Here is a 23,170-nt window from a genome sequence, read left to right as displayed (position 1 = left end):
GTAACAGCATGAATATAAAATGTTAAGCACTTAGGCTGTGAGTGCTGGGGGAAAAAAATCAGCCTCGAAGACAATTCATGGAAAAATCTATGTTTTTGGCACAAAGGTGATAACGAGGGTGTATTTTTAGCAAATAATATGGACAACTCTACAGAGCCAGATCTTGCCCATTCAGATGTGTCAGGACACCATATTTAGTACGCTCCAAACCCATTAAATTGTTCCATGGTATATATACAAACACCCACACAGGACCTATTGAAGGTCAGAGCTGTCCATGTCTGAATTGAAAACAAAAAAGTAAAGGTGTATTATAATTGTTAATACTGTATGACTATTATTGTTGTTGTTCCACTTATAATAATGCATTTGTGCCTTAACCCCGATAGAGAATTCAATTTTCCAAATGTGCTACAAAGACACTATTGGAATTGTCTTTCTGGGCTCGGCATCAGTTAAACTGCAGTACTGCAAGTCTCCTCTCGGTACATGGGATGGCGTGAAAACCGGAACCCTGGACCCTTGAAAGAATTCCTCAACTTCAAAACTTTGTTCTCTCCATAGCAAAGCTAGCTTAGTTTCTATGCTGTACTCACTACTGGCCTCGTTTGCTGTGATTGAACGGTAAAGACACACCCAATAAACACCCGCATCAAACCACACCCCCAAGACAACTCACTGTTTGCGTGGCTTTCGCTCTTTGAAATATGCTATCGAAACGTATTGTTTCTGCTTCGTGATTAAAATCATCACACCGGGAAGCAACATAAATCAAACATCCGATCATCACTCCTGACTTACTGCGCTCAGCCAACGCGTTAAAAGTTATGGACAAACTTAAATCAGTTTTGAGCGGAACGGATGGACCCAATGAAAACGGCAACATCTTGCAGGTAAAAAAACGATTTGATCAAATGTAGTATAAATTGATATTATAGACTCATACTTAAACATTTAATCCACTGTCATTATTATATAAACATAATAATAATTTGATTTACCCAGTGTAAAATATGTGAAAGTAAACGAATCTAATTTAATGTAAGGTATATTCCTAAATCAATGCATCTTCTCTCTCATCATGTGAACCTGTGGATCCTCACTGAATGGCTTTACTTGGTTCAGGCAGCGAATGAAGCATCTACTTTGGGTTGGGGTACACGAGTGAAGGGATTTATTATCTGTTTTGTGATTGGGGTCACCTGCTCAATCTTGGTAAGTGGATTTGAATATGTTGCTTTCCTATATACAATTATTTACAGCATTACAATGTGTGTTTGTGCTTATTTGCGCACCACCCATTTCTGATCAGGAGACACCTGATCCAGAGAGATGTGGTGCTACAGGTTTAGCCTGAGCTCAGGAATGCGCAACATCTCTTTTGTTTAATTGAGAGGCATTGTGTGCTTTTTTTTTCCAGGTGAAACTGGTCTCCTAGTGTGTCTGCCCCACATGACTTAAAGGGATACTTTTGCTTTTGGCAATGAAGCCCTTTATCTACTCCCCCCCCCCCCCCCCAGAGTCAGATGAACTCGTGAATACCATTTGTATGTCTCTGCATGCAGTTTGAAGGAAGTTGCTAACTAGTGTTAGCGCAATTGCTAACTAGTGTTAGCACAATTACTGGCAGTCTATGGGAACAGCTAGCATGCTAGTTGTTCCTGTAAACTTCCAGTCATTGTGCTTTCAGTTAGCTTTGGCTCAGGAAGCTACCTCTAACTTTCTTCATACTGGACACAGCGACATACAAATGGTATCCACAAGTTCATCTGACTCTGGGGAAGTAGGTAAAGGGCTTCGTTGCCAAAATCCCTTTAAAGGAAATGGTTCACTTGCAGCTTGTTTTACTGGGTACACCTGACAAACTGGCATTAGTCACTAATTTATGGTCTGGCATGAAATCTGGCATGGTTCTATAGGAGTCCTGTAGGAACTTGTCATGGCTCGTAGACCTTACAGCCCCCATGCATCATCACTGTACGTCTAGATACCTTACAGCCCCCATGCATCATCACTGTACGTCTAGATACCTTACCATGCATCATCACTGTACGTCTAATAAATCACTGTTTATTTCATAAAAATAACTCAACATATTTTTTATCATTTATTTCCCTGAGCTTCCTTTTGCCATTGAAATTCTCAATCTGGGCGTGTTGATACAAATTAAAATATATTTACATACACAGCCCTGCTTGGCAGATAGAATTAACTAGACCAGAGGTATTCAACCCTTACCCTTCGAGGTCCGGTGCCTGTTGGTTTTCTGTTCTACCAGATAATGAATTCTACACACCTGGTGTCCCAGGTCTAAATCAGTCCCTGATTAGAGGGGAACAATGAAAAATGCAGTGGAACTGGCTTCGAGGTCCAGCGTTGAGTTTGAAGGGTCTAGACCCGCTAGAGCTTACTCTGCTTACCCCTTCATAGTAGGAGGATGCATGTGCAAATTAAACATGACTGGTCATTGGTCAGAATAATCTGATCAGATTGTGATGTCATGCTCTGAGACAAAAACCCCATTCCACATGAACAGGCTGAAATTCCTTGCACTGTTTTCAAAATGCTCTTAAAAGGGCATTCTCATAATTTTCACAATTTCAGAGTGTTATTTCGACATCATAGTGTGGAAATATCATAAAAACAGCAGGAAATCACATTTTTGACTGCACTGACCCTTTAAATTTTGTTATATTAATGACATCTTCAGTTTTGAGGTTGAAACTGATAAATTATCTGTCTTGCCTTTACAGGGAGTCTGCATGCTCTTCATCCCCAAAGTAGGAATCCTCCTCTTCATCATCTTTTATACCTTTGGAAACATCTGTTCACTCTGCAGGTGAGATTCAGCAGAATGCCCTCAACACCTGACGACTCAGGACCTTTTCAGTATGGCATTTCCTTCATGACAAATATGATTCAGTTAACTGTCAATGCCCTGATATGTGATTCTGTCCTTAGAAACATGTCAACAATTTATAACAGAGGTTGATTGTGTCCTATGTGAGTGTTTCCTTAGCTGTCTCTAACTAAACCTAACCTGTCCTCAGCACCGTAGATAATAACAGTTCTGTCCTATCAGCACCATGTTCCTGATGGGACCAGTCAAACAGCTGAAGAGAATGTGTGACAAGACCAGAGCTCTGGCCACTACTATCATGTTGGTGAGTACCAGCTACTAATGTTAGGTTTAGAAAGGACTGCATTCCAATTGATGTCATTTTGTAGCACTATGTGAATATGAAAAGAATGAGAATCCTAGAAAGAAACCAAAGGTACATCAAGTTTGAATTAACTTATTTTCTGTTCTCTTTTCTAGACATGTCTTGTGTTGACTCTCTGTGCAGCCTTCTGGGTAAGCCTATATTTTGATGAATTTTGTGATGTCTTCAGCAAGTTTTTATTTGGCTGTTCGTGCGTACAAAAAAATATTTGGTAGCCGAAGCCTACACCCGCTAGTTAGTGATTGGTCAACAGTACTACTCCTAGTAGGAGCAGGAACTATGGACAGGATTTCTTCAATTAAGTGTTTGTCATTCAATGAGAGATGACTAGTTTTAATGCAATTTTTTTTACTTCAGAAATACTGCGCAAAACATCTTAGCAAGACGTCTAAATTAATGATTTCTTGATTTATCTTAGATTAAATCTGATTTATTTTGAGGAAGTGTTATGGCAATGTTGCTACGGTGGATCACGAGGGACAAACAACAGTAATATTGCCTGGTCTTTAGGGAGTATGTGAGCATAGACCTTCACTTCGCCTAGCTGAGTTGTGCTAAGAGCAAATTGAACGTGTGCTGCTAGGAGCAAATTGAACATATACACTACATGGCCAAAAGTACCTGCTCGTCGAACATCTCATTCCAAAAAACATGGGCATTAATATGGTGTTGATTTCGTACCCCTTTGCTGCTATAACAGCCTCCACTCTTCTGGGAAGGCTTTCCAATAGACGTTGAAACTCTGCTGCAGGGACTTGCTTCCATTCAGGCACAAGAGCATTAGTGACGTTATTTTTTTTATTTATTTGACCTTTATTTAACTAGGCAAGTCAGTTAAGAACAAATTCTTATTTTCAATGATGGCCTAGGAACAGTGGGTTAACTACCTGTTCAGCGGCAGAATGACAGGCTACCCTGCCGCCCCAGGGCATTGATGTTGGGCGATTAGGCCAAGCTCGCAATCAGCATTCCAATTCATGCCAAAGGTGTTTGATGGTTGAGTTTAGGGCACTGTGCAGGCCAGTCAAGTTCTTCCACAGCGATCTCAACAAAATATTTCTGTATGGACCTCGCTTTGTGCACGGGGACATTGTCATGCTGAAACAGGAAAGGGCCTTCCCCATGCTGTTGCTATAAAGTTGGAAACACAGAATCATCTAGAATGTCATTGTATGCTGTAGTGTTAAGATTTCCCTTCACTGGAACTAAGGGGCCTAGCCCGAACCATGAAAAATAGCCCCAGACCATTATTCCTCCTCCACCAAACTTTACAGTTGTCACTATGCATTAGGGCAGGTAGCGTTCTCCTGGCATTCGCCAAACCGAGATTTGTCTGTCGGACTGCCTGATGGTGAAATGTGATTCATCACTCCAGAGAACATGTTTCCAATGCTCCAGAGTCCAATGGTGGGGAGCTTTGCACCACTCCAGCCAACGCTTGGCATTACGCATGGTGATCTTAGGCTTGTGTGCGGCTGCTCTGCCATGGAAACCCATTTCATGAAGCTCCCGAGGAACAGTTATTGTTCTGACATTGCTTCTGTAACAGTATAACTTTAGACCGTCCCCTCGCCCATACCCGAGCGCGAACCAGGGACCCTCTGCACACATCAACAACAGTCACCCACGAAGCATCGTTACCCATCGCTCCACAAAAGCCATGGCCCTTGCAGAGCAAGGGGAACTACTACTTCAAGGTCTCAGAGCAAGTGACGTCACCGATTGAAACGCTATTTAGCGCGCACCGCTAACTAAGCTAGCCGTTTCACATCCGTTACACTTTCAGAGGCAGTTTGGAACTCGGTAGTGAGTGTTGCACCTGTAGTCAAAGATCAGCTCCTTTGTCTTGATCATGTTGAGGGAGAGGTTGTTGTTCTGGCACCACACTGTCAGGTCTCTGACCTCTTCCCTATAGGCTGTCTCATCGTTGTTGGTGATCAGGCCTACCACCGTTGTTGTCGGAAACTTAATTTTGGAGTAGTTTGGCCATGCAGTCGTGGGTGAACAGAGTACAGCAGGAGACGAAGCACCCCTGACGGGCCCCCGTGTTGAGGATCAGTGTGCCAGATGTGTTGTTGCCTACCCCATACCACCTGAGGTCGTCCCGTCTGGACGTCCAGGATCCAGTTGCAGAAGGTGTTTAGTCCCCGGGTCCTTAGCTTAGTGATGAGCTTTGAGGGCACTATGGGGTGGGAAAGGGCAGTGTTGAGTGCAATAGATTGCATCATCTGTGGATCTGTTGGTGCAGTATGCAAATTGGAGTTTGAGTGGGTCTAGGGTTTCTGGGATTATGGTGTTTGTGAGCCATGACCAGCCTTTCAAAGCACTTCATGGCTACTGGCGTAAATGCTATGGGTTGGTAGTCATTTAGGCAGGTTGCCTTGGTGTTCTTGGGCACTTATGCAGCTCGTTGAGTTAAGTCTTAGTGCCAGCATCTGTTTGTGGTGGTAAAATAGACAGCTACGAAAAATATAGATTTTATTTTTCCTTTATTTAACTAGGCAAGTCAGTTAAGAACAAATTCTTATTTTCAATGATGGCCTTGTGGCCTGTTAAGGGGCAGAATGACAGATTTGTACCTTGTCAGTTCGGGGATTTGAACTTGCAACCTTCTGGTTACTAGTCCAACGCTCTAACCACTAGGCTACCCTGCCGCCCCAAAATAAACTATCTTGGTAAATATTGTGGTAAATGGTGTGGTCTACAGCTTCATATGAGATACTCTACCTCAGGCGAGCAAAACCTTTAGTCTTTAATATTAGATTTTGTTATATTAGATCACCAGCTGTTATTGACAAATCGACAAATCCACTAATTTGAAGGGATGTCCACATACTTGTGTATATATAGTGTATGTTCTGATAGGAGCAAACTGAACATACAGTGCATTTGGAAAGTATTCAGACCCTTTTTCCACATTTTGTGTTACAGCCTTATTCTAAAATTAATAAAATAAAATCCCTTCAATCTACACACAATACCCCATATGATAAATTTGATGATACATTTGATTTATTAACTGTGTTTTTTTCTAGTGGGTGAACTTTGGTCTCGCTTTGTTGTTTTGCATTTTGCAAGTCCTAGCATTTGCCTGGTGAGTTAGGAACAAAAACTATTATAATATGTGTTTTATATCTATGATAACAGTTTCAGGCTTTAATGGATGTGGAATGTGTTTAATGGAATGATCTGTCTTCTCTTTTCTGCAGGTATGGCTTGTCATATATCCCTTTTATCAGGTTTGTTATCTTATCATTCATTTTCTGTTTTAAAGACTACAGTTTTGGATCTATGTTGGAATTTATCAGAACTGAACAGATATGTATTTTGACATTATACAGTAACACCTGGTTGTTCCCTTGTTGTTTTTACCCCAGAGATGCCATCCTGAAGATTATTACGATGTGTGTAAAGTGAAGACCCCAGACTGGCCTGTCAGCTTGAAGGAACAACTGTGCCTCGGTTACAAAGGATATCTTTCCGGTCTGAGCTTCATGGATATATGTTTGAAACGGAACGTTGTATTGTCCATAACTTTGACGCGCTGCTTGAGAAGGGGCCAACCAACTCCTTACAGTAAAATTGTACTACCTCTATACCCTTCCATTTAAAAAATGTTAATGGTATTTTTTTATCCTTTGTATTTCCACTATTAGGGAAGTATTGTGCTTTGGGTTTATTTAGATGTTTTGACCATTTCTAGTGGAAACATTTGTCTTTTTTACTATGTATATCTGTTTACTACTGTGGGGGAAATTGTTGGTGATGAGAAGTAAGAATATGTAATTATTTGATCCAATTGTTGAATTGTTTTTCATAAGGTCTCTGCATATGCTGTGAATGTATTATAAAGGTTTATAAATGAAGGACTTTATTCATTGCTAAATGGTTGTGATTCAGAAACCTTGATGTTTTGGTTTTGATTTATTCTTAGTATCTCCAGAGGTGGGTATACTTTAGCATAATGCTTTCCCATATCAAGCCAAAAACAGTAGAGGGAAGTCTACAAGGAAAGATGTTAGAAACACATTCACCACACCTAGGAAAGACATTTTCCTAATGGAATGAAACCTGCGAGGAACCCACATTAGGGATGGAAGAGGAAGCGAGACATCCCACTCCCAAATGTTTCTGTTTGAATAGGCTGGCTAGCTGAGAATGTCACACATGCTTCAATGACAAGGAAGTTGTGTGCTGTGGTTTTGGATGGCCAGATAGCAACAATGACAAGAAACTGTCGCGGGGAATATTTTCAATTAGTTTCATATTGTTCTTGATACTGTGTTGTTTTGACTGTCATTGCTAATATGCCAATAATTCGCTAGCTAGCTAACCAACAACGGTAACAATGTTTTTGAAAGACAAGTGCTCATTGTGCAAATGTATGTTTTCAATAACCATTGTAGACAAAATCTAGTTTACATGTCAACAATCTAAACCAAGCCCGTCTGCTTTGCCACGTCGTTGCACATGCGTCGGTTTTGTTGCTAAACAACCATCTATGGCCGTGTTCGAGAGCATCAACACGACTGCAGGCGGCTGCCAACGGACAGATCTACAAATCACCTTGCATCATAAATAACGACTCATTATTATGTGTAGATCACTTTGCCCATGATACTTTGCGGGTTTGATCCTCTCGCACACGGCCAAAGAACAAAGAAGTCTCGTATCGCATGGAATAATGAGGAGGAGGAGCTCTGGACCCTTCGTGTCCGAAAATAATTTAGTCATTCATTGAAGTCATGGCGCTTTGTAGAGTTGCTATTTTCTCATAATTTGTTGTCATTTAACTCGTTTCTGGATTCCTCATGATATTAGTAAAGTCTAATTTAACCAACAAATATGATAGTCAGTATAAAAAAAAGGTTAAGTGTACAAGACTACATCACAGGAGGCTGCTGAGGGGAGGACGGCTCATAATAATGACCGGAACGTTGCTAATGGAATGGCTTCAAACACATGGAAACCATGTGTTGGATGTACACTATTTGATACCATTCCACCTATTCTGCTCCTGCCTTTCCTTTACCAAGAGCCCATTCTCCCCAAGGAAGGTGACACCAACAACCTGTTGTACACATATCTGGCTGTGTTGGTAAAATCACTACATATCCCATGGAGCCAAGCTGGGAGAGGATGCCCATTGGCTGTGTTGGTAAAATCACTACTATCCCATGGAGCCAAGCTGGGAGAGGATGCCCATTGGCTGTGTTGGTAAAATCACTACTATCCCATGGAGCCAAGCTGGGAGAGGATGCCCATTGGCTGTGTTGGTAAAATCACTACATATCCCATGGAGCCAAGCTGGGAGAGGATGCCCATTGGCTGTGTTGGTAAAATCACTACTATCCCATGGAGCCAAGCTGGGAGAGGATGCCCATTGGCTGTGTTGGTAAAATCACTACTATCCCATGGAGCCAAGCTGGGAGAGGCTTCCCGTTGGCACAGTTCCAAGACCAGTCACAAATGACACTGGTGGTTCTCAAAACTGAACTTGGATCCGTGTTAAGTAGCAATGATAACCTTCCCCACTGTAGTCTTACACACACACACAACATGCACATACATTCCTACTGATGCCACACTTTTAACATTCACCACATACGCTGCTGCTACTGTTTATCTATCCTGTTGCCTAGTCACTTTACCCCTACCTGCTCTCTGTGTACATAGCTACCTCATACCTGCAGTATTTATGAAGTTTGGCAATGAGGATGAAAACTAGCATAGTTCAGCTAGCCAGCTAGTTTAGCCAGGGAAAACGAGCTCGGACTTAGGCTAATTCAAATCAAATCAAATTGTATTTGTCACATGCGCCGAACACAACCTTATTGTGAAATGCTTAGTTACAAGCTCTTAACCAGCAATGCAGTTCAAGAAATAGATTTAAAAAGTTGTCGTTTTTAGGCCCTGATATCAGGAGGCTGTCAATAGTAAAACAAAGCTTAAAACAATGTTTGAGTGAGCCCTGAATCCACAAAATGCTTCCGAAAACACGGTAGACTCCTCCTCACCACTGGAGAGTACCAGTCTGTTCAGCTAACATTCCCCCTAACCTGAGTACCAGTCTGTTCAGCTAACATTCCCCCTAACCTGAGTACCAGTCTGTTCAGCTAACATTCCCCCTAACCTGAGTACCAGTCTGTTCAGCTAACATTCCCCCTAACCTGAGTACCAGTCTGTTCAGCTAACATTCCCCCTAACCTGAGTACCAGTCTGTTCAGCTAACATTCCCCCTAACCTGAGTACCAGTCTGTTCAGCTAACATTCCACCTAGAGAGTACCAGTCTGTTCAGCTAACATTCCACCTAGAGAGTACCAGTCTGTTCAGCTAACATTCCACCTAGAGAGTACCAGTCTGTTCAGCTAACATTCCACCTAGAGAGTACCAGTCTGTTCAGCTAACATTCCACCTAGAGAGTACCAGTCTGTTCAGCTAACATTCCACCTAGAGAGTACCAGTCTGTTCAGCTAACATTCCACCTAGAGAGTACCAGTCTGTTCAGCTAACATTCCACCTAGAGAATACCAGTCTGTTCAGCTAACATTCCACCTAGAGAGTACCAGTCTGTTCAGCTAACATTCCACCTAGAGAGTACCAGTCTGTTCAGCTAACATTCCACCTGGGGTGCGCGCAAATTTGGCGCAATATAGAATTAGAATGTTAAGAACGAAAACAAATAATACCGTTCCGACCTGCTGCGGTCATTCCTTTGTAAGAAAGCATTGTCAATGCAAGATCATATTGTTCAAAGTAATGAGAGACAAAATTGATAGGAACATTTTTAGCCTGCAATATTTAATTGAGCTAATTTTGCTTCAGTTGCAACCCATTAATGAGAGGAAAGAAATGCAAAACTGGCACTTGTGGTCATTCCTCGCACATATGCTGATCATCAGACTAGCTTCCATTTTCACAATGTTGGTATGCCTATTCCATTTCTATTATTTGTCCCTCCTCTCTTATTAAGAGATGGAGTCTAGACGGGCTACTTCAGGAAACCTGAATGGACATAGAGAGAATTAGTGAACTCACACGCACGCACGCACGCACGCACACACGCACACACACACACACACACACACACACACACACACACACCCTAAAAGGACCCATCAGTCAAAGCCACCAGCGCACCTTAGACACAAACAAATCATATTTATTCTTTCCTAAAACCGTAAGCTATTGAAAACCTTGGTTTACCTTCAATTATTGGCTGTAGTCCATCGGAAAGTAGGCCTAAGCTAAATTATAGCATAATTCTAAAATAATGTTGCCTATAAAATTAATTGACAAGGAAAGTTTGAAGTGGGGAGAGAAAATTCATTTTTAACATATTTAAGTTATTTGTAAAATGTTTCCAACCAGACCATAACATTATCCTACCATAATTCTTATCATAACTGATATTTTAATAGCTTTAACATGTAAATACATTTTCAAACACACATACCTAAAGTATTGAAGTATTTATTGGTGATTCTGTAAAAGCATATTGCATAACTCTGCCTTCTTAACAACACTATCAACAAGGCAGGTCCTACAGGCCCTAGTTTCTACCTTTTTAACAACACTATCAACAAGGCGGGTCCTACAGGCCCTAGTTTCTACCTTCTTAACAACACTATCAACAAGGCAGGTCCTACAGGCCCTAGTTTCTACCTTCTTAACAACACTATCAACAAGGCAGGTCCTACAGGCCCTGGTTTCTACCTTCTTAATAACACTATCAACAAGGCGGGTCCTACAGGCCCTGGTTTTGTCACACCTGGACTACTGTTCAGCCGGGTGGTCAGGTGCCACAAAGAGGGCCTTAGGAAAATTACAATTGACTCAGAACAGTGCAGCACGGCTGGCCCATAAAAGTACACTGAAAGCTAACATTAATAATATGTATGTCAATCTCTCCTGGCTCAAAGTGGAAGAGAGATTGACTACTTGTTTTTTAAGAAGTGTTTACATGCTGAATGCGCCGAGGTGTCTGTTTAAACTACTAGCACACAGCTCAGACACTCAGTCTTTTCACAGTCCCCAAGTCCAGAACAGACTATGGGAGGCGCACAGTACTACATAGAGCCATGACTACATGGAACTCTATTCCACATCAAGTAACTGATGCAAGCAGTAGAATCAGATTTTAAAAGCAGGTAAAACCTCACCTTATGGAACAACGGGGACTGTGAAGAGACACACACACACCGGTACAGACACACATACGCACACAAACACACATTGTAATATTGTTGTATGTGCAACAGTATAACTTTAGACCGTCCCCTCGCCCATACCCGGGCGCGAACCAGGGACCCTCTGCACACATCAACAACAGTCACCCTCGAAGCATCGTTACCCATCGCTCCACAAAAGCCGCGGCCCTTGCAGAGCAAGAGGAACTACTACTTCAAAGTCTCAGAGCAAGTGACGTCACCGATTGAAACGCTATTTAGCGCGCACCGCTAACTAAGCTAGCCGTTTCACATCCGTTACACTCACCCCCCTTTTGATCTTCCTCCTTTTCTGCAGCAACCAGTGATCCGGGTCACGGCACCAATGTAACAGTATAACTTTAGACCGTCCCCTCGCCCATACCCGGGCGCGAACCAGGGACCCTCTGCACACATCAACAACAGTCACCCTCGAAGCATCGTTACCCATTGCTCCACAAAAGCCGCGGCCCTTGCAGAGCAAGGGGATCTACTACTTCAAGGTCTCAGAGCAAGTGACGTCACCGATTGAAACGCTATTTAGCGCGCACCGCTAACTAAGCTAGCCGTTTCACATCCGTTACATATGGTGGTATTATACATTTTGTATTGTTGATATGTAGTGGTATAATAATATTATATGATGTACTCTTTTATCTTTTTTTATGTTTGATGTAAGTGCCTTAATGTGTTTGGATCCCAGGAAGAGTAGCTGCTGCTGTAACAGTATAACTTTAGACCGTCCCCTCGCCCATACCCGGGCGCAAACCAGGGACCCTCTGCACACATCAACAACAGTCACCCACAAAGCACCGTTACCCATCGCTCCACAAAAGCCTCGGCCCTTGCAGAGCAAGGGGAACCACTACTTCAAGGTCTCAGAGCAAGTGACGTCACCGATTGAAACGCTATTTAGCGCGCACCACCGCTAACTAAGCTAGCTATTTCACATCCGTTGGAGCACTTAGGAAAGGCCAAGTTCATCACTACCCTGGATTTGACAAAGGGATATTGGCAAGTGCCGGTGGCTCCGGAGGATCGCCCAAAGACTGCCTTCGCCACCCCAGAGGGGCTTTTCCAGTATGTGAGGATGCCCTTCGGACTGCACGGTGCCGCTGCAACTTTCCAACGCCTCATGGATGCCATTCTACGGCCCCATCAAGAGTATGCAGCGGCGTACATAGACGATGTGGTCATCCACAGCGAGGACTGGGATAGTCACCTCTTGCGATTACAGGCGGTGCTCGTGAGTTTGGAAGCCACAGGGTTGACAGCCAATCCAAATAAATGCTGCCTGGGCCTGTCCGAAGCGGAATACCTGGGGTACACCGTGGGGAATGGGAAAATACGCCCACAGGCAGAGAAGACAAGGGCAATTCGTGACTGGCCTCGACCCCGGACCAAGCGAGACGTTCGGGCCTTCTTAGGGATAACAGGATATTATTGCCGTTTTATCCCGGGATATGCAACCATTGCCAACCCCCTCACAAACCTCATCAGGAAAAACCTGCCAAACCAGGTAGAGTGGAAAGACGAGACGGAAGAGGCCTTTCAATTGCTAAAAGATGGCCTGTGTTCTGATCCCGTTCTACAGGCTCCGGACTTCTCACAAGAGTTCATTGTGCAGGTCGACGCCTCAGATACAGGGCTTGGGTAAAGGTGAAGAAGAGAAGCCGATTCTCTTCATTAGTAGGAAGCTCAGCGATCGGGAACAGAGGTATGCGACCGTAGAGAAAGAGGCCTTAGCCATCAAGTGGGCCCTCGATTATCTCCGGTACTGCCTACTGGGTCGGAGGTTTGCATTAGTTACTGACCATGCGCCCCTCACGTGGATGGCTGGTAAGAGAAACAATAACAACAGAATAGCCAGATGGTTTTTGTCTTTACAACCGTTCTCTTTCCATGTCATCCACAGGGCCGGATCGAGGAACGGGAATGCAGACGCGCTGTCCCGACGAGACCAAGACGGTGCGTCTGGCGCCCGACCCTCCGGTTCGGTCCTGGGGGAGAAGGTATGTGGAAGGACCACCAGAGGGCAGGCTGGGCTCATGGATAGTAGCCCAACAAGGCATGGGAGACAAGGTAACTACAGTCTGGGGTGGTGAACGTTAGCTAACACCTCTACAGTCTGGGATGGTGAACGTTAGCTAAACCCTCTACAGTCTGGGGTGGTGAACGTTAGCTAACCCCTCTACAGTCTGGGGTGGTGAACGTTAGCTAACACCTCTACAGTCTGGGGTGGTGAACGTTAGCTAAACCCTCTACAGTCTGGGGTGGTGAACGTTAGCTAACACCTCTACAGTCTGGGATGGTGAACGTTAGCTAAACCCTCTACAGTCTGGGGTGGTGAACGTTAGCTAACCCCTCTACAGTCTGGGGTGGTGAACGTTAGCGAACACCTCTACAGTCTGGGGTGGTGAACGTTAGCTAACACCTCTACAGTCTGGGGTGGTGAACGTTAGCTAACACCTCTACAGTCTGGGATGGTGAACGTTAGTTAACACCTCTACAGTCTGGGGTGGTGAACGTTAGCTAACACCTCTACAGTCTGGGGGGGTGAACTTTAGCTAACACCTCTATAGTCTGGGATGGTGAACGTTAGCTAACACCTCTACAGTCTGGGGTGGTGAACGTTAGCTAACACTTCTACAGTCTGGGGTGGTGAACGTTAGCTAACACCTCTACAGTCTGGGGGGGTGATCGTTAGCTAAACCCTCTACAGTCTGGGGTGGTGAACGTTAGCTAACACCTCTACAGTCTGGGATGGTGAACGTTAGCTAAACCCTCTACAGTCTGGGATAGTGAACGTTAGCTAACACCTCTACAGTCTGGGATGGTGAACGTTAGCTAACACCTCTACAGTCTGGGATGGTGAACGTTAGCTAACACCTCTACAGTCTGGGATGTTGAACGTTAGCTAACACCTCTACAGTCTGGGGTGGTGAACGTTAGCTAACACCTCTACTGTCTGGGGTGGTGAATGTTAGCTAACACCTCTACAGTCTGGGATGGTGAACGTTAGCTAACACCTCTACAGTCTGGGGTGGTGAACGTTAGCTAACACCTCTACAGTCTGGGGTGGTGAACGTTAGCTAACACCTCTACAGTCTGGGGTGGTGAACGTTAGCTAACATCTCTACAGTCTGGGGTGGTGAACGTTAGCTAACACCTCTACAGTCTGGGGTGGTGAACGTTAGCTAACACCTCTACAGTCTGGGATGGTGAACGTTAGCTAACACCTCTACAGTCTGGGGTGGTGAACAATAGTCAAAAGATGTCATTAAATGATCCCAATTCTAGTAGGAGCAGCTTGTGACTAGTTCATGTTGAAGAAGAACGTGGATCCTTAGGCTAGGTTAGATCTACTAGCTGTATGTTATTTTACATTATCTCAGACCTGGCTGATCTCAGACCTGGCTGATCTTATTGTCTTCTGTGGAAGTCAGAACATTGTTGGACAGGTTTAAAGGCTCCTTGTTCTTATATTATTTTTTTTTATTTTTATTTCACCTTTATTTAACCAGGTAGGCTAGTTGAGAACAAGTTCTCATTTGCAACTGCGACCTGGCCAAGATAAGGCATAGCAGTGTGAACAGACAACACAGAGTTACACATGGAGTAAACAATTAACAAGTCAATAACACAGTAGAAAAAAGGGGAGTCTATATATACATTGTGTGCGAAAGGCATGAGAAGGTAGGCAAATAATTACAATTATGCAGATGTAAAGGTAGAGATATTGGTGTGCAAAAGAGCAGAAAAATAAATAAATAAAAACAGTATGGGGATGAGGTAGGTGAAAATGGGTGGGCTATTTACCAATAGACTATGTACAGCTGCAGCGATCGGTTAGCTGCTCAGATAGCAGATGTTTGAAGTTGGTGAGGGAGATAAAAGTCTCCAACTTCAGTGATTTTTGCAATTCGTTCCAATCACAGGCAGCAGAGAACTGGAACGAAAGGCGGCCAAATGAGGTGTTGGCTTTAGGGATGATCAGTGAGATACACCTGCTGGAGCGCGTGCTACGGATGGGTGTTGCCATCGTAACCAGTGAACTGAGATAAGGCGGAGCTTTACCTAGCATGGACTTGTAGATGAGCTGGAGCCAGTGGGTCTGGCGACGAATATGTAGCGAGGGCCAGCCGATTAGAGCATACAAGTCGCAGTGGTGGGTGGTATAAGGTGCTTTAGTGACAAAACGGATGGCACTGTGATAAACTGCATCCAGTTTGCTGAGTAGAGTGTTGGAAGCAATTTTGTAGATGACATCGCCGAAGTCGAGGATCGGTAGGATAGTCAGTTTTACTAGGGTAAGTTTGGCGGCGTGAGTGAAGGAGGCTTTGTTGCGGAATAGAAAGCCGACTCTTGATTTGATTTTCGATTGGAGATGTTTGATATGGGTCTGGAAGGAGAGTTTAGAGTCTAGCCAGACACCTAGGTACTTATAGATGTCCACATATTCAAGGTCGGAACCATCCAGGGTGGTGATGCTGGTCAGGCGTGCGGGTGCAGGCAGCGAACGGTTGAAAAGCATGCATTTGGTTTTACTAGCGTTTAAGAGCAGTTGGAGGCCACGGAAGGAGTGCTGTATGGCATTGAAGCTCGTTTGGAGGTTAGATAGCACAGTGTCCAAGGACGGGCCGGAAGTATATAGAATGGTGTCGTCTGCGTAGAGGTGGATCAGGGAATCGCCCGCAGCATGAGAAACATCATTGATATATACAGAGAAAAGAGTCGGCCCGAGAATTGAACCCTGTGGCACCCCCATAGAGACTGCCAGAGGACCGGACAGCATGCCCTCCGATTTGACACACTGAACTCTGTCTGCAAAGTAATTGGTGAACCAGGCAAGGCAGTCATCCGAAAAACCGAGGCTACTGAGTCTGCCAATAAGAATACGGTGATTGACAGAGTCGAAAGCCTTGGCAAGGTCTATGAAGACGGCTGCACAGTACTGTCTTTTATCGATGGCGGTTATGATATCGTTTAGCACCTTGAGCGTGGCTGAGGTACACCCGTGACCAGCTCGGAAACCAGATTGCACAGCGGAGAAGGTACGGTGGGATTCAAGATGGTCAGTGATCTGTTTGTTGACTTGGCTTTCGAAGACCTTAGATAGGCAGGGCAGGATGGATATTGGTCTGTAACAGTTTGGGTCCAGGGTGTCGCCCCCTTTGAAGAGGGGGATGACTGCGGCAGCTTTCCAATCCTTGGGGATCTCAGACGATATGAAAGAGAGGTTGAACAGGCTGGTAATAGGGGTTGCGACAATGGCGGCGGATAGTTTCAGGAATAGAGGGTCCAGATTGTCAAGCCCAGCTGATTTGTACGGGTCCAGGTTTTGCAGCTCTTTCAGAACATCTGCTATCTGGATGTGGGTAAAGGAGAACCTGGAGAGGCTTGGGCGAGTAGCTGCGGGGGGGGGGGAGCTGTTGGACGAGGTTGGAGTAGCCAGGCGGAAGGCATGGCCAGCCGTTGAGAAATGCTTGTTGAAGTTTTCGATAATCATGGATTTATCGGTGGTGACCGTGTTACCTAGCCTCAGTGCAGTGGGCAGCTGGGAGGAGGTGCTCTTGTTCTCCATGGACTTCACAGTGTCCCAGAACTTTTTGGAGTTGGAGCTACAGGATGCAAACTTCTGCCTGAAGAAGTTGGCTTTAGCTTTCCTGACTGACTGTGTGTATTGGTTCCTGACTTCCCTGAACAGTTGCATATCGCGGGGACTGTTCGATGTTAGTGCAGTCCGCCACAGGATGTTTTTGTGCTGGTCGAGGGCAGTCAGGTCTGGAGTGAACCAGGGGCTATATCTGTTCTTAGTTCTGCATTTTTTGAACGGAGCATGCTTATCTAAAATGGTGAGGAAGTTACTTTTAAAGAAAGACCAGGCATCCTCAACTGACGGGATGAGGTCAATGTCCTTCCAGGATACCCGGGCCAGGTCGATTAGAAAGGCCTGCTCACAGAAGTGTTTTAGGGAGCGTTTGACAGTGATGAGGGGTGGTCGTTTGACTGCGGCTCCGTAGCGGATACAGGCAATGAGGCAGTGATCGCTGAGATCCTGGTTGAAGACAGCGGAGGTGTATTTGGAGGGCCAGTTGGTCAGGATGACGTCAATGAGGGTGCCCTTGTTTACAGAGTTAGGGTTGTACCTGGTGGGTTCCTTGATGATTTGAGTGAGATTGAGGGCATCTAGCTTAGATTGTAGGACTGCCGGGGTGTTAAGCATATCCCAGTTTAGGTCACCTAACAGAACAAACTCTGAAGCTAGATGGGGGGCGATCAATTCACAAATGGTGTCCAGGGCACAGCTGGGAGCTGAGGGGGGTCGGTAGCAGGCGGCAACAGTGAGAGACTTATTTCTGGAGAGAGTAATTTTCAAAATTAGTAGTTCGAACTGTTTGGGTATGGACCTGGAAAGTATGACATTACTTTGCAGGCTCTCTCTGCAGTAGACTGCGACTCCTCCTCCTTTGGCAGTTCTATCTTGACGGAAGATGTTATAGTTGGGTATGGAAATCTCAGAATTTTTGGTGGCCTTCCTGAGCCAGGATTCAGACACGGCAAGGACATCAGGGTTAGCAGAGTGTGCTAGAGCAGTGAGTAAGACAAACTTAGGGAGGAGGCTTCTGATGTTGACATGCATGAAACCAAGGCTTTTTCGATCACAGAAGTCAACAAATGAGGGTGCCTGGGGACATGCAGGGCCTGGGTTTACCTCCACATCACCCGCGGAACAGAGAAGGAGTAGTATGAGGGTGCGGCTGAAGGCTATCAAAACTGGTCGCCTAGGGCGTTGGGGACAGAGAATAAGAGGAGCAGGTTTCTGGGCATGGTAGAATATATTCAGGGCATAATGCACAAACAGGGGTATGGTGGGGTGCGGGTACAGCGGAGGTAAGCCCAGGCACTGGGTGATGATGAGAGAGGTTGTATCCATAGAGACAGTTATTTTTTCTTGAAGTAAACCGTCCAATTAGAAATTGTGAGAACACTCATTTAGAAAGCCTGTAGCTTTAACAATATGTGTGTGTGTGTGCGTGTGTGTGTGTGTGTGTGTGTGTGTGTGTGTGTGTGTGTGTGTGTGTGTGTGTGTGTGTGTGTGTGTGTGTGTGTGTGTGTGTGTGTGTGTGTGTGTGTATATGTGTGTATGTGTGCTCGTGCGCGTGCGTGGGTGTGTGCGCGCGCAAGCAGGCAAGTATTTAACTTCCAGAACATTGATTAGAGGGAGTAGGCCTACTTAAACATTGAGAGCATTAATAGTTACAGTGAACATTGTGTTGATTATGGTGAAAATGCTATTAAAACATTTTTTGCTAGAGATTTTTTTACAATCAAATCATAGAACCTATAACTCTATGCACTGCTTTTTAACTGTTTTTTTTTAAGTGGGGCGAAATTTAAGCAGAAATTGCGATTAATCACAATGAACTAATTCCATTAATTCGATTAATTATTTTAATTGTTTGACAGCCCTAAAATTAACACTTTATTAGAGTTGATGCTGTTACACTTTTTTAGTGTTAGGGAATAACATGTTGCAGGCTGACTACACCGCTCGCGTTGCAAATCTATGTTATTCATTTATTGCACCCACACTGCTCGTTCGCGCCAATGAGCGTATGCATTGCCAAGGGCTAAAATAGACCGTCAGTTCTATTTGTGACGCAGATCCCGCTGCAAGTCCTACCTCTCCCATCTCCTCATTGGTTTATAGAAGCAGGTACCCACGTGCAAACTCTTCATTGGTTATTCCCACGTGGGTGATTGAAAGACGAACAAGGTCGGTGGCGGTAGGGCACCTAATTTATGAAAGTTGCCAATCGCAATATAAAGTCAAGAGAAGATAAATCCTAAGAGGAAAGATGACTAGAAACGATTCAGTTGACAATTTTATGTGTGGATTATTTGTAGAGGACCTTGTTCATTTCAGGTAAAATAACAACTCAATGTTTATATCCCAGGACAAATTAGCTTTTGTATTTGTTGGGTGACACTCAAAGGGGGTGACACTCTTGACCCAAACTGCTACAGACCTATATCTATCCTACCCTGCCTTTCTAAGGTCTTCGAAAGCCAAGTCAACAAACAGATTACCGACTATTTCGAATCTCACCATACCCTCTCTGCTATGCAATCTGGTTTCAGAGCTGGTCATGGGTGCACCTCAGCCACGCTCAAGGTCCTAAACGATATCTTAACCGCCATCGATAAGAAACATTACTGTGCAGCCGTATTCATTGATCTGGCCAAGGCTTTCGACTGTCAATCACCACATCCTCATCGGCAGACTCGACAGCCTTGGTTTCTCAAATGATTGCCTCGCCTGGTTCACCAACTACTTCTCTGATAGATTTCAGTGTGTCAAATCGGAGGGTCTGTTGTCCGGACCTCTGGCAGTCTCTATGGGGGTGCCACAAGGTTCAATTCTTGGACCGACTCTCTTCTCTGTATACATCAATGATGTCGCTCTTGCTGCTGGTGAGTCTCTGATCCACTTCTACACAGACGACACCATTTTGTATACTTCTGGCCCTTCTTTGGACACTGTGTTAACAACCCTCCAGGCAAGCTTCAATGCCATACAACTCTCCTTCCGTGGCCTCCAATTGCTCTTAAATACAAGTAAAACTAAATGCATGCTCTTCAACCGATCGCTGCCTGCACCTGCCCGCCTGTCCAACATTACTACTCTGGACGGCTCTGACTTAGAATACGTGGACAACTACAAATACCTAGGTGTCTGGTTAGACTGTAAACTCTCCTTCCAGACCCACATCAAACATCTCCAATCCAAAGTTAATTCTAGAATTGGCTTCCTATTTCGCAACAAAGCCTCCTTCACTCATGCTGCCAAACATACCCTTGTAAAACTGACCATCCTACCAATCCTCGACTTCGGCCATGTCATTTATAAAATAGCCTCCAATACCCTACTCAACAAATTGGATGCAGTCTATCACAGTGCCATCTGTTTTGTCACCAAAGCCCCATATACTACCCACCATTGCGACCTGTACGCTCTCGTTGGCTGGCCCTCGCTTCATACTCCTCGCCAAACCCACTGGCTTCATGTTATCTACAAGACCCTGCTAGGTAAAGTCCCCCCTTATCTCAGCTCGCTGGTCACCATAGCATCACCCACCTGTAGCACGTGCTCCAGCAGGTATATCTCTCTGGTCACCCCCAAAACCAATTCTTTGGTTGCCTCTCCTTCCAGTTCTCTGCTGGAACGACCTACAAAAATCTCTGAAACTGGAAACACTTATCTCCCTCACTAGCTTTAAGCACCAGCTGTCAGAGCAGCTCACAGATCAATGCACCTGTACATAGCCCACCTATAATTTAGCCCAAACAACTACCTCTTCCCCTACTGTATTTATTGTATTTATTTATTTTGCTCCTTTGCACGCCATTATTTTTATTTCTACTTTGCACATTCTTCCACTGCAAATCTATCATTCCAGTGTTTTACTTGCTATATTGTATTTACTTTGCCACCATGGCCTTTTTTTTGTCTTTACCTCCCTTATCTCACCTCATTTGCTCACATCGTATATAGACTTGTTTCTACTGTATTATTGACTGTATGTTTGTTTTACTCCATGTGTAACTCTGTGTTGTTGTATGTGTCGAACTGCTTTGCTTTATCTTGGCCAGGTCGCAATTGTAAATGAGAACTTGTTCTCAACTTGCCTACCTGGTTAAATAAAGGTGAAATAAACATATAAATAAAAAATTGCCTGTGGCAAAAATGAGGGGACACGAACAGGTATAGGCCAATCAAAAAGGTTCTTTATTATAAACCAGACTATTAACTTTAAACAAAGAAAAAGGAATGAGGTGTGAAAGTATCATAATGTAGGGTGTATGTAAAGTGCAGGGATGCATGAATCTGTGTGTGTGAATGACTGAGTGAAAACTATGCAAAACTACAAAGGAACAAACAAAACCGGATCATACCTGGAGGAGCAGAGAGAGTGATTAGTGAAGCAGTTTAAATACCCTGAGCCCAGGTGACTCCAATCACTAACGACCCTTTACCTGCAGGAGGAACCGCCCCTGCACTGCAGAGGAGGGGCCGTGACAACTGGAACAACCATCTCAGTAATAAGTCCAACCCTTATTTTTGTAAATAACTTAAAAGCTAATGGGGATCCAAATAAACAGGATAACTTAAATTAATCAAGCAATGTGCATGCAGGAACATAGATATTAAAACAAACTATTATCAGCCTGGAACAAAGTATTTTGGAAAGAATGATAATGAGGCTCCCATGTCTTTTTTACTCTGAGAGGTAAGGGAACCGAACACAGTGGAGTAACACCATGCAGTGTTGATTCCACTGTGATTAAAATAACATTTCATTTATTCACCGCATCAATTTCAATCTTACTGCCTTTAACCCCATTAGAATCAACACTCAGATATACAGTAACACTAGTGTTAACCCCTTTTGAATCAACACTCAGATTGTCAAGATCGTTATAAGGAGTGGACCAAGATGCAGCGTGGTATGTTTCCATCCTCTTTATTAGGAAAAGGAACTCAAAGAAAAAAACAAATAAAGCGTAAATGAAACGTGAGGCTCAATGAAGCGCTCTCAGGCAACTATACCTAGACAGGATCCCACAAAGCACAAAGGGGAAATGGCTGCCTAAATATGATCTCCAATCAGAGACAACGATAAACAGCTGCCTCTGATTGGGAACCATACCAGGCCCACATAGAAATATAATCACCTAGATGACCCACCCTAGTCACACCCCGACCTAACCAACATAGAGAATAAAAAGCTCTCTATGGTCAGGGCGTGACAGTGCACTAGGCTGTGAAGGCGCACTGGGGATACAGCATGTAGAGCCGGCGCAGGATATCCTAGAACGAGGAGGCACACTGGAGACCAGGCGCGCTGAGTCGGCACAACCCATCCTGGACAGATACCCACTTTAGCACAACAAGTGTGAGGAGTTGGCACAGAACGCATTGGGCTGTGAATGCGCACTGGAGACACAGTGCGTATCACCGCAAAACATGGTGCCTGGCCGGGCACACGCTCCCCATGCTCCCCCAAAAACATTTTTGAGGCTGCCTCTCGGGCTTCCGTAGTGTCCGCGAACCCCGGTGTTGTCGTTGTTGTTCTCTTGCTGCCTCCGTCTGCTCCCATGGAAGGCGATCCTTTCCGGCCTGGATCTCCTCTCCTCTCCTCAACATAGAGAATAAAAAGCTCTCTATGGTCAGGGCGTGACACAGATATAACCCTGGTTTTAATCCCACTGGAATCAACACTCAAATATAACACTGGTGTTAACCCCTCTAGAATCAACACTCAGAATAACACTGGTGTTAACCCCTCTAGAATCAACACTCAGAATAACACTGGTGTTAACCCCACTAGAATCAACACTCAGATATATCATTCACTACACTTTTTACCCCTAACACCGAGATTTTAACACTTACCAATTGGATGTGCAGTTTTGCGTCTGACTTGCAGTGGTTCTCTCTTTTCTTTTCACATGTACAGGAAGAAAGGAGGAGGCGAACAGGCGGAGGAGGCTACAGGAGGACAAGGGGAGGAGACTACATGAGGACAGGAGGAGGAGACTGAAGGAGGACAAGAGGAGGAGACTACAAGAGGACTGGAGGAGACTACAGGAGAACAGGAGGAGACTAACCCTAACTGTCTAACCCTAACTGTCTGTCTGTCTGTCTGTCTGTCTGTCTGTCTAACCCTAAC

The 23,170-nt window shown here is 44.5% G+C and overlaps 1 protein-coding gene across 2 annotated transcripts; it reads left to right on the top strand.

Moving 5' to 3' along the window:
• Positions 1–700: 700 nt before the first annotated feature.
• LOC139414499 (SFT2 domain containing 2a) lies at positions 701–7,082 on the top strand. 2 transcript variants are annotated; one of them, XM_071162417.1, is made up of 8 exons: positions 701–893; positions 1,126–1,215; positions 2,754–2,839; positions 3,083–3,164; positions 3,320–3,355; positions 6,260–6,318; positions 6,434–6,463; positions 6,602–6,771. In XM_071162417.1, exons 1-8 carry the CDS (start codon positions 828–830, stop codon positions 6,639–6,641), a joined length of 489 nt encoding a protein of 162 aa, XP_071018518.1. In that variant the 5' UTR covers positions 701–827; the 3' UTR covers positions 6,642–6,771. The 2 variants fall into 2 exon arrangements, with proteins under 2 accessions (XP_071018518.1, XP_071018514.1); XM_071162413.1 differs by lacking the exon at positions 6,260–6,318 and having other exon boundaries at positions 6,602–7,082.
• Positions 7,083–23,170: the final 16,088 nt, after the last annotated feature.

This window comes from Oncorhynchus clarkii, chromosome 1 (assembly GCF_045791955.1).
Source record: "Oncorhynchus clarkii lewisi isolate Uvic-CL-2024 chromosome 1, UVic_Ocla_1.0, whole genome shotgun sequence".
Taxonomy (NCBI): Eukaryota; Metazoa; Chordata; class Actinopteri; order Salmoniformes; family Salmonidae; genus Oncorhynchus; species Oncorhynchus clarkii.
Note: the sequence above shows the minus strand (reverse complement) of the source record. Positions and strands in the feature narration are given on the sequence as shown.